The sequence below is a fragment of the Schistocerca piceifrons genome, chromosome 1 (genome assembly GCF_021461385.2).
Source record: "Schistocerca piceifrons isolate TAMUIC-IGC-003096 chromosome 1, iqSchPice1.1, whole genome shotgun sequence".
Classification (NCBI taxonomy): Eukaryota; Metazoa; Arthropoda; class Insecta; order Orthoptera; family Acrididae; genus Schistocerca; species Schistocerca piceifrons.
Window position 1 is genome coordinate 112,939,105 of NC_060138.1, and position 12,825 is coordinate 112,951,929.

At 44.1% G+C, this 12,825-nt stretch overlaps 1 protein-coding gene across 2 annotated transcripts in view; it reads right to left on the reverse strand.

The window, feature by feature from the left end:
- Nucleotides 1–12,825, reverse strand: part of LOC124789966 (rhotekin-like) — a 1,049,079-nt gene that overhangs the window by 355,228 nt on the left and 681,026 nt on the right. Inside the window, exon 1 of one of the 2 annotated variants that reach the window (XM_047257512.1) lies at nt 7,079–7,406. The exons of the other annotated variant lie outside the window; for it this stretch is intronic. Coding sequence (XP_047113468.1) covers nt 7,079–7,273 — 195 coding nt within the window. The 5' untranslated portion in view covers nt 7,274–7,406. Of the gene's footprint in view, nt 1–7,078; nt 7,407–12,825 lie in introns of those variants that run through there. 2 annotated transcript variants of the gene reach the window in all.

Genomic DNA, 12,825 nt, shown 5'->3' on the forward strand with positions numbered 1-12,825 from the left:
CGTGATTAACTTTAGGTCCGACCCTTACATGGTTCCGCATACACATTCCTGTATAGTTCTCGAGTCTTACAGTTCCTAATTACCTACCTGACTGCCGCAGTGACCGAGCGGTTCTAGGCGCTTCAGTCCGGATCCGCGCGACTGTTACGGTCGCAGGTTCGAATCCTGCCTCGGGCATGGATATGTGTGATGTCCTTAAGTTAGTTACATTTAAGTAGTTCTAAATCTAGGGGACTGATTACTTCAGATGTTAAGTCCCATAGTGCTCAGAGCCATTTGAACCAATTACCTACCTACTGACACACGCCCCTCGGTTGCTTTAGATTTGAAGGAGCCCTAAGTGATCGTACCTGTAACGAGGTTCCTGCGTTTAGCTAAAGTAAACCACTCACACTATCGCATATCATGTAGGTCCACGATAACAAATTGAAATATAAAATTATTGCTACGCAGGTCTATGTCACGATTCTACCTACAAAGCTACTAACACAATTTCTACAGCCACAAGCAGGAACTGGCGTTTAAACAATTCATACATGCTTCGGACCCATATTGTAAGTAGTTAACACTAATTAATGAAATGCATACATACTCACGAGTGACACGTGTCAATAGTTTCAGTTCGTTAAGGACGACTTGGCCTAAACCCGTTTATGGATCTGATTTGCGTGAACTAAAATTGCGATCCAGACGGAACCCCGCAATAAGAGTGCCGCTATGATCGCCGAATCAAACATGGGTTTCATGTCAAAGTTATCGTTTCACTTTAGATCCACACTGTTACGGCTGGTTATTTCGGCTGAACTTTACACTCGCCCTTTAGCTGCACCAAATTCTGTTGGCTTAAGATATTCCGTATACAAGCAGAAATATACGCATTAATTACCAACCTAATGTGTCGATATATCAAGTCTTAAAACTTCTGAATCGATCGCAGGTAGCTTAAAAACTGTTTGGGGTTTAAGTAATAATAATGCAATACTAGTAATAAAATAGTGTTTTAGTGTGCAGATATCATATGAATAACTAGGATTATAAATACAAAATCTGCAGTCAGAATTACGAAGTTACAGACGTGAAGTTTCAAGAGACCAGCATGGGAAACGTTAGCCAAAGCAGATGATGATCATGCTGTCAACAAAAGTGTTTAGAAATAGCACAATACTACACAAAACCTGACGGCTGCATGCGGAATGGAACCACTTAAATTGTTCTTAGCGACCATCACACCTCTTTGGTGCCCTTGACAAGGAAAGGTATCACCAATCAACAAATTCTCATTTTCCTTACTACGTTACGCTCAGTCTCTTTTTTCCATCTGCTGCAGAGGCGGACGGATGACCTCAGGCCATTACGAAACAGTTCGGTTAACAAATTAATCAAACATTAAAAACTTTATAATGTTCGGTGTATTTCACCTGCATTTCTCTGGCTCCCTCTAAAAAAAAACGTCCGTCCAGCAGACAGGTCTTCGGGTACAACTACTCCTTTAACTTCAGAGCAAGTCAAAGCAGGAAGTTGAAGTGGCGGTCAGTTGTTGCAGATTCCACTGGGCCGGCTTTCAAAAGGGGCATTCACTGCTCTGCTCGATCCAGGACAGTCGGGCGATGCAAACGAATACATGCCCAAGTTGATCAGGTCGTGAAGGTACAATGGTTGAATTCTTTACGGTTACGGGTAGTAACTTTCGAATTGTGATTTAAAACGCAGTTCAGAATTACCAATTTCAGTGTTTCGAAACATACATTCATTTTGAATATTAATTTAAAAAACAAAAGTTGTACCGCACACTGTGTGTCTTGCCCATAGAAGAAAACTGTTAGCGACCAATAAATTAGACGTTCGAGCACAAGCCACACTGTACAGTGTGGTATCGATGGACCCAAAGCGCCTTGTGAAATATAAATAGAGCTACATTATAATACACGTTATAAGGAGTACCACGTAACTCCAAATCGATAACAAACAGCCACATTACAAACGAAGCAGCTAATACAACGAAATCCCCGCTTGATACGGGCAGTCGTGATATTTCATGAATGGTTCGAGGTACAGAAACTGGTTTTCGGTACATTATATTCTCTACCTACATAGTGAAGATGCTTTTTTATTTCTTTCTTCGCGGTTTCCGTCAATGTTCTCAGTGATAATTTTCGTAAAGTAATAGCAAAATGTTAAGTTCAAAAGAATGTCTGCACAGCACATTGTGGGCTCCGATTCGTTGTAAATATATACTTTAGTACTATGACGGAACCTGTGTTATGTATCCAATACTTCGGCCTCGCGTTTCGCATATTTCTTGGCGGTTTTTGAACACTGAGACACGCAGATTCATTTTATTTCTCTTTTACGATGCTGTTAAAAACATCGTTCCATTTAAATACGGCATAATCGCGTCAGTATCTGGACTGAAGCAAGACAATCTTTAGTACCCGCACGGAATACCCACTCACTAGGTGCTGCTGTTTTACTGCTCAATATTAACGGGTTGCTAAGCACACACAAACCAATCCTTAGCTGGATAAGCATCTTAGTGGCTCAGGTAAGTGTAAAAACAGCTATTTGAAGTTTAAGGGTTCGGCCCTCGATTGATTATTTAGATTCTTTCTCGTTGTACTCGAGGTGACGACGAAACATGAAATATCACGTACGCGAGAAATGCAGGTCGGAACACAGCATTTTCATCTTAACTGGCTTCGTGATACACAGGCTGCCGTAATGTTCAAACGGTTCTCCGGGTTCGTGACTACAGCAGTCTCAAGCAAATCACGGTAAGAAAGGAAAATACGGATCAAATCTTCTAGATAACTTCCACTACAAGAGTCGATAAATTTTCCGGTAAGACATTTGACAGTGTTCAGTGGTAATTTTTTATATTATAATACTAAGTTTCAGAAATTACATTGCGACTTTAGTTGTCTATAAAGAAAAGTGTTTTGAATATGGGGTGAATATTTTCAATGAAGGATTATGACTAGTTTAGAAACAAGTCAATCACAGAGCAAGGACCACATGTCATAAAATGACGTGTATTAAAAGCGGAAGGAATGCTACTAAAGACAAACCTACACCTCGTACAACGTTACAGATCGATTTGTTAACTTTATTTCGTATTTACATTCACTGGCTTACCATCGCACAACTGAAGCATCAATCTACGACCAGGATTTCGCATGGAGGCGAGACAACGACTTGGCGAATTTTCCGTCTACTGAAACCACGTATTTCAATGACTGCTTCGTTTATCTGCCCTAATCTGCAGCTACTCCTTCGTTCCATCTACTGGGCTCGGTACCACGCGTTTATATTTTTCTTTGACAACAGGACGAGAACGTCTGTCGCAGAACGTATCTTCGAAGTCGCTCGCTGTCATCGTGCGAAGTAGGATGTTCATTCGTTCGCACTTGCTAATGATGCAAACGACAGAAACGAATTACCTGGAGAAAGTCGTATTTTAAATATTATGTGGGGTAAAAATATGAAAAATCTAAGGCGACAGAATTGTAATCCAATGTATATACTGAGCATCTCGCAGTACAAGCGTTTTAAGTTGACAGTCTAACAATGATCATTACCGCTACGAAGTACTTTGTGGCCTTGTAACATTTTGCAAAAGGGGGTTTAATTGTTGGTACGCAAATTACCTTCGTAACAGTGCAACTCGTACGTCGACTTCATGGTATTATCATCAGGAATGCATGAACACTAAATACCTAAGATGAAATTATGCTAGGTTGGTTTTTTAGTGTGGCACTATTTATTTTTCGCACTATATAATTGACACTGGTAGTTACAAGTACATTGATCCTACAAAACTATCAACTGCTGTAAGCACTTGCTTGAAAATAGACTATTTTTTTGTATAACTGAAATTTCATCACAATTAAAGGGTCGAAACAGCCATCAAATAAGTAGAAATTCCAGTTACTTGTATTAACGGCATCAAAAACCTCCCCGTTCCTGAGTACATAATACGTTCGAAATTTCTTGTACACATCAGCTAGCTCCCTCCGATATGTTTGGTCAAATTGTATTTTTAGGTCTAGGGGAACACGTACGGCCAAAGCGGAACAACCGATCGGTCAACTTTCTTCACGCAAAATTATTTCATTTTTAATCTCACACACGCCTGTTTTGGTACAGTTGCACCACTGGCAATGAATTCTTGCAATGTTAAGAGCTTAAAGTAAGCTGAATGTGCCACGTAACTGACAACATGTGCCGTATGTAAAGACATCAACTTTGTAATGTGTAGGCAACGTTAACCAAAAGTACGCTGATGAAGTGTTAGATGCGGCGTCCAGCGTCATCTCAAAACATCGCTTTCGACTCCCACTGTCAATAAAATTTTATTACGAGTAATTTTATTTGCCTAATCAATAGAGCAACGTCTAAATTGATCTGTTGTATTCTGGTCTACAATTTTTGTTGACTGTTACAACAGAAAATGAATAGCCGGTGTTACCACAGCGACCGAATAAGCGCGGCACTGCGAACCGCCGTTACGGTGACGCCACAGTCCCGACAGTCCCTTCTGGCAACGTTGTTCGACGCGTTCTGCTGTCCTCATCAATAATTACTATTTTAATTTTGTACTGAGTTGCACCACTAAGTAGTAGCATGTGAAATAACATGTAAATAATGTCATATCCTGCTTTATGGTAAACGACAACCGATTGCACTCCCGAGACATCGAGTACTCACTACGCCGGATGACTTTCACGATTAACAACACTACGATTATTACGACGACTTTCCCCGTTGAAACTGAGCATCGCAAGACGCAACGCATTGAAACCATTGAGGCAAAACTGAGAACATCCCGCAGCACCAGAGTGAGGCGCGAGGAGAAAATAATTTATTGGGTATGAGTTGCGTATTGGCGCCTGGCTGTCTTTCCCACTGGTGATGTACACAATATACACCAAAGTACGCATCGGTGATTTGCGTAAGGCAGCATTTCTGAAAGGACCTTGAGGTTCTATTCATTTGCAGTAACGAATGAATGTTTCCTACGATATATTCATATCGAAATTAGAAATGGCTGAATCAATTACAAAGCATGTCTCACATGTTATAATGACGCATATTAGATGTGGAGGCAAATTTGAAAACGACGTGGAGAAAGTGATAAAAGTTTAGTATGTTGTCACAGCCAAGTGTACACGCGGGTGGCAGGATCACACTGTAACTCTTTTAGGGTGGTATACGTGCATCTTCAGCAGGTAATAGCCCATATCTCGCATGTATCTGGAACAAGTCACACAGCCAAGAGCTGGTGATAAAGTAACTATTGTCTAGACCGTGATACTGGATCATCCCCCCCCCCCCCCTGAAATCAATGTTATTGTGACAGATCTTAGGAGGGAAAGTGGTGTTCTGTTTGCGAGTTGGACGAGACACGGGATACAAATGCCAAATAAACTTTGCAGTGACAATCTGATCTGTAGCACAGTCCAACGTTTATGTCTGCGCCATATTTAATGCTCTTTGACATGTTTAACGCTATTTCGCCGTAAAAATTAACGCTGCAGACTAAATATAAAAAGCCTGTATTGAGCAATCGGCAAGTCTCTAACGAGTGTTCCATTGCGCATCATGTACGTCAGTTAAGCGAGAGATCGCGAGATCGAATATAGGTCGGACGATGGGTCTTTCAATGTTTGTTTTAACCTAGTCTTCACCTCTCAACGGCGTGAGAAGTCGCCAGATACGACACGCGGTTCGGATTCCACGTTAAACTGTAGGCCCCCCTCGCCAGTTGAATAACTGGGGTACGTTACAGACATCCAAGTCGCCGAAGTGGCGTCCAATTGAAAGCTCTGAACCAGGCCATTGAACCGTAAGAAATTTTAATAATTCCGATTATGATGCCTACACCATACCTGTTTACTGGTTGTTTCTATCATCTGTTCATCTTCACGTTACCCGTTCCGACCATAAAAATTTTCTAGCTGAAAATGACCGAAACCTGTAGTTAATAAGAGATTTATTTATCAGTAGCTTTCGGCGGTTTTTAGGGTTCCGAGTCTCAATTGGAAAAAAAAAATAAAAATATCTGGAACCCTTGTAGGATAACTTTTTCAAGCGTCTATTTTCTGCCTGTACAAATGTTAGAAACCCATCTTTTCAGGAACAGGCAGAAACATCAAGTTTAAATTAATGTCACACACTAAGGTCTACAGGCCCTTGACGCTGTGAAAAAGGGAAGCATCTGAGTTTGTGAAAAAGGAAAGCAACTACGTCTATGCAATCGGACATTTACGGCACACATTTTCATACTTAAGAACTCGCTCGCTCATCGCAACCTATAGAGTAGTTATCGTTGATCCAAGATCACAGTACAACAAAGGAAAAACATTCAGAAGTAGTCGATTTGTAATCGTACCACAAGAAAATTTTTAGTCATTTATTATCAGGTCCGTCTGTTAAGATGATTTTTTTCTCAGGAACGAGTACACCTATCAGGCTGAAATTTATGTCGCATACCTAGATCTATGGTCTCTTGGCGGTATAACAAAAGTTAGCCAAAATATACTGCCATTTATGTAACGTATATTGATATTCGAAAACTCACTCATCAAACCTTATAGTGTACTTCCCAAAGGTCTAGAATCATGGAATTTGGCAAGAAGTAAGGTTTCAATGTATAATCAAAGGAAAAAAAATCCAAAAATTGTTAATTTGTAAATACATAACACGAAAAAATATTTGTTTTTAGTTATCGGACGTGAAATTAAAACATTCTCGGAAGTGTTGGAATTCCTGAGGCCGATATCTTGCCAGTATCAATATCGATTACAGGCAAAAATCGTCGAGATTTTCGATTCCGAGAGTGGATGCAGTGTCTCTACACTTGATTATACTCGCATTGGAGGGTCAGTATGAGAGTCCAACTCGCACTTTTTTTCCAAGTTAGTATGGTTTTATTGCAAAGGCAATATCGCAGATGCATCTGAGATCCAATCGGGCGATATGTCTGTCTGGTCACGAGCTCGAGAGGTATCAGTGCCGGCAAGGGTCCACGGTGCAGCAGGGTCCAATGTTTACAAACATGCGGCGGCACTGGGAGCTTTACCTTGAGGTTGTGGGCGATCTGCCTGATGTAGTAGAGGTCGAGGTCCTGGAGGATTTCGATGCGCCCGCAGTTGTCGGGCGGCGGCTGCAGGTGGTTGCCGTTGGGCGAGTGGGCGCCCTGCGAGAGAGGCCTGGCGGCGGATCGCGCGCCCCCATCCCGGAGGCTGAGTGCCGCCAGTGGCAGGCACGAGTCCATGGCGGCGGCGGCGGCGGCAGGCGGAGCGTCGTCGCCCTTCTTCAGTCACATCACAACGCGGCCCCGCAGAAGAGTCGGCTGTCGGCGCGCGCGGGCGGCTCGCTTCGCTGAGGTGTCACACGCGTCCACTTACGACGGCGGCTGGGCGCAAACTGAGCGCGCCCGCTCGCCGCCCAGCTCGAGCTTCGCGCGGCCGCCGCTCGCGGCGCTGGCACCGCCTCCGACGTCGCGCACGGGCCGCCCTGTCACGCGAATGAGCGGGCCAGCCGGGGCCACTAATAACGTTCTATTACCGCTCACGCGCTCTCGGAATCTAAATGAGAAAGGACTCGCGCCGCCACCGACGTCTAGACTGTAAGCAACGAGGTCTTCTCCGTACCGGCATCTTCCGAAAGTTGTAAACATACACCTAACGCCGGGAGCATCGCCCGCGGGGAGTGGTTGCTTACGGTGCGCGCACAGTAGCACATCGCAAATTCTGTCACCTTTTATTTATTTACTGGCTGTGTTTCCCGCCCCATTACAGAGTGGTCGGCGCATCTTACTGCCATGCAGCAGGTCCAGTTTCGATTCTTGGCTGGGTCGGAGATCTTCTCCGCTCGGAGACTGGGTGATGATTTCATAATCATCAACATGCAGTCGCCCAGCGTGGCGTCATCTGAAAAGACTTGCAACTTTCCCAGGTGCGGACTGCCGGGTATTAATGCCACACGATCATTTCATATCATTAGTCCAGTACCCAGCATTGCCCGAGTATGCATTTATTCCAGTCTTCCATTAGTCCATGTCCTCCTTTCTCCTATGTCTCTGTCTACCTCCTCTAACCCCACTTTCTGTCCACCTCTTCCTGTTCATCTTCTCCGTTCCCCTCTCTGTCAATCTACTCTCCCCCCCCCCCCCCCCGAAAATTCCTGTAAGTAGGCTGTTTAGGTTTTTTTTATTGGTAACGCCACGTAGCGCTCTGTATGAAAATCACTGGCTGTGATGTGTACAGTCTGTGGCTGGTTGGCATTGTTGGAATATTCGCTATTGTAGTGTTGGGCAGTTGCATGCGAACAGCGCGTAGCGTTGCAGACTTGGAGGTGAGCCGCCAGCAGTGTAGGATGTAAGGGGGGGTGGGGGGGGGGTCGAGATGGTGGAGTTTTGAGAGCGGATGATCTGGACCTGTGTCCACCAGAAAGAGTAAATTTGTAAGACTGGATGTCATGAACTGCTATATAAATTAAGACTTTTGAACACTATTAAGGTAAATATATTGTTTGTTCTCTATCAAAATCTTTCATTTGCTAACTATGCCTATCAGTAGTTAGTGCCTTCAGTAGTTAGAATCTTTTATTTAGCTGGCAGTAGTGGCGCTCGCTGTATTGCAGTAGTTCGAGTAACGAAGATTTTTGTGAGGTAAGAATTAATGAAAGGTATAGGTTATTGTTAGTCAGGGCCATTCTTTTGTAGGGATTACTGAAAGTCAGATTGCGTTGCGCTAAAAATATTGTGTGTCACTTTAGTGAATGTCTGAGTACGTTCAGTTTTGCTCAGCTGTTTGAAAATCAAATGACGTAGGGATTTATCAGCACAGTAATTCATTAATTTTTCTAAGGGGACGTTTCATTCCATCTCTTCGTCTCCCTCTGTCACTCTCCTCCTCTCACTTCTCTGTCCGTCTTCCTCTTTGCTTTCTCTGTCCATCTCCTCCTCTCCCCTCCATTTCGCCCTGCCCTACCTCATTTCATCTCCGCCGCTCCTCTCAGATCATCTCCTCCTCCCACTCTCTCTGTGCATCTCCTCTTTCTTTTCCATGTCCTTTTCTTCTTCCCCCTCTACATGTTCATCTCTTCCTCCCCCCTCTCTGCGTATCTCTTCATCCCCTGTTTCTGCCCTCTTCTTTCTTTTTTCTATACATTGCTCCACCCCCTCTGTCCATCTCTTCCTCCTCCTCCTCCTCCTCTCTGTGCCTATTCCTTCCGCTTTCCTTTCTTTGGCCATCTCCTCCTCTCCCTGCTCTCTGTCCATTTCGTCTTCCCTTAATTTCCTTTTACCTCTCTGTCTTTTTATCTCCTGCTCCCCCTCTCTCTGCCCCTCTCTCCCCCACCCCCCTCCCCGTCTGTCCATCTCCTCCTATTTCCTTTTTGTGTCCATTGCCCCCTTCCCCTCTCTCTATCCATCTCCTCCTCCTCTTCCTCCTACCTGTGACTATCCCCTCTTTCCATCAAATGTCTTGCACATGCGGGAGTTTTTCACCGAACTCTGCGTTTGCGATATGATATCTTCTGAACTGAGTCACGTACAATGATGTAGTTTTTCTCGCGCATTCAGTGGTAAATACTGTCTGCGCATGTATCACGAATACAGTTAGTAGGAAATGAACAACAAATTGTCCGCCACAATAGGTGAGTGGAAGCCGGCACGGTAGCTCAGTGTGTTCAGTCAGCCGGTTAGCTGTCCTCTGTAATAAGAAACTGAGTAACGGCTCAACACTGAACTTGAAGGGGTGTTATGGGACATCAACACCGAACAACTTCAACGAACAATATGGAAAAAAAGTGGACAGCTCGCCGGTTTGTCACACCGGGGGCCCGAGTTCGACTCCCGGCTGGGCTGGAGATTTTCTCTCCTCAGGGGCTGGGTGTTAGTGTCGTCTTCATCATCATCATTTCATCCTCATGGTCGCGCAAGTCGACGAATTGGCGTCTACCCGCCGGGACGATCTGGCCACACGAATTTGATTTCATTTCAGAAAGAAATTAAAACGTCGTGATTCATGCGGCAGTATTACAGTATGAACAGCGAAAATCTAGTAAACGATAAACTATTTTTTCCTTTTTCCGTCTTCAGCGAGAAAAAGTTTCGTCGGGGTTTGAAATTATGTGTAAGGTTTGTTGCTAATTTCCAAGTGTTATCGTTCTCAAATACTGGACGACTACAGTATGGGTATTCGCGCGTCGTGGGTGCACTGCTTTTTCACCCCCACCCCTCACCCTTCTCATAGAAGGGTGGTTCCTAATCCTACGGTGATTCTTTGCAGACAGTAAGTGAGATGTGTACGAAGTTCGGTTGGAATCGGTCCTGTGGTTCAGGAGATGTGAAAAATACATCTATACGTACACCCATTTTTATAATTTGTATGGATTTGCTCGTTTCTGCAGCTACGATTATACAACTGACTTTTCTTAAATTCCTTTCTTTCTCTGGTATGGTGGTACTCGGTCCTACACCATGAACACTCTTCCTGTAGTTCTTGCATTCTCGTTGGATACATCCACCAGTCTGATGTTTTTTGCTCTGAACCTTTCTATGTCTCCTTTAACGTCACTACATTCCCCTAGATTCTAACTACATCTAGGCAGACTGGGCATCCTGCGATAGCGGAACACAGCGGCTCTCTTACACAAGATGTTCTTTTATTTATTGTTTTTCAGCCCGACTTCACCAAAGTGTTATCATAACCAGTTTCGACTTCTCATCAAGTCGTCATCACATGATCTGAATAAATTACATAGCAACTCGTTAAAGTGCTACTGAGCAATAAACTAAAAAAAAACTTCAAAAAGTCAAAATCGCTAGTAAAGTATTTAGTTCGATAACCAGTTTTGGTGAGACTACGTTACTATCTCCAGATCCTGCTCTGCATACTCAGATAATTTCCTCCACCTGCGCTATGTGTCGTGTCACATCACGAATATGCACGCGAAGATCATCGGCATGTCAAATTTAAAATAAATAATATGAACAAATATATGGATAGTGCGCCGAAAACAAGTGCTCGTGCTCACACAATAGCTGACTGCAGATTCCCCCCCTCCCCCCAACCCAGCTTCTGTTTCGTGTGCTGAATGGTGGCTTGCTCTAAATGTAGAAAATTGTAAGTTTATGCAGATGAATAGAGAAACATCATCTAATGTTCTAATACAGTATTAGTGATTTTCTGTTTGACACTTCTGCTAAATATCTAAAAAAGTTGCAAAGAGGAATGAAATTGAACAAGCATGTAGGGAAGGTGAATGGTTGATTATGGTTTATTGGGAGAATTCTGAGGAAATGTAGCTCATCTGTAAAGCAGATTGCGTAAAGAACACTTGTGCTGTACATTCTTGAGTACTGTTCGAGTGTCTGGGAACCCCACCAGGTCGGATTAAAGGAACACAACGAAGTAATTCAAAAGTGTGCTGCTAGATTTGTTAGTAGTAGCTTCTATCAGAATGCCAGTGTTACGGAGCTGCTTTATGAAATCGAATGGGAATTTTTGGAGGGCAGTCGTCGTTCTTTGGGCGGAACACTGTTGAAGTAGCTTAGAGAAGTGGCATTTTGCATCTGACAGTTGGACTATTCCACCGCCGCCAACGAACATTTCGCGAATGGGGAACGAGTGTAAGCTAAGAGAAATCAGGGCTCGTACGGAGGTATACAGACAGTTACTTCACCCTAGCTCCATTTGCGACTGGAACAGGAAAATGAATGACTAGAAATGGTAGAAGATACACTCCGCCAAGCGCCGTATGGTGGCTTCCGGTGTATATAAATGGTATGGTATGTAGATGCAGAACCGTACTCAGTAACGCAGTGTAGGTTTCAAACTGGGTGGGGAGGTGGGGGGGGGGGGGGGGGGGGCGCTGCTCGCTTCTCACGTTACGCCCCGTGTACTTGCTGCGAGGCGACGGCTGCATCCACTACCAAAAACACACAACAGCCGCGCGACCGTTTTTGTCGATTTCACTCCCCGATGATGAACGTGTGGTGCTGGTTCATTTACAGCAGCAGGCCCTAATGATTCCCCCTTTCTCTCCGTGGCTGAGATATTTTATGTGTGTCTTTTATCATGTGTCCCCCCCCCCCCCCTCAACATCTGGATCCCAAATATTCTTTAGCAGACACAGGAAACAAATTCCTCCACAAACTTAAAATGGTTTGTGTCAGAGATGCCTTAATCCCATCGCACAGCTACACGGTATCTCATAACGGGTAAATTGAAAACGTGAGTAGTTTTCGATAAATTTCATGCTTTCACATTATACAGCATCCGTGGGTACAATCTGCCGATTCGGTGCCACAGTACCCTCAGGTAACAGCTACCGTACCAACCACTTCTCCATAGCGACCTTTACGTACAACTGCGCAACGACATTGAGAATGAGAATGCAGACTTTCTCGGCGAATCTCGATGACAAAATCTTCTCGGATTGACAGCCGAGTCAATGTGTTGTTTCCCGGCAACGTTTCAGCAAGTTTCTTCGCCTGAAGATGGCAAGTAAGTAACTTGCTGAAACGTTGCTAGAAAACAACACATACGGAAGTCAACCCGAGAAGATTTTATCATCGATGTTTGAGAATGTGCCGTCAGTAGCCACTGGCCAACTGACATAAGACATCATTTAATGGAAGACAAAAATGGCTCTGAGCACTATGGGACTCAACTGCTGAGGTCGTTAGTCCCCTAGAACTTAGAACTAGTTAAACCTAACTAACCTAAGGACATCACAAACATCCATGCCCGAGGCAGGATTCGAACCTGCGACCGTAGCGGTCTTGCGGTTCCAGACTGCAGCGCCTGTAACCGC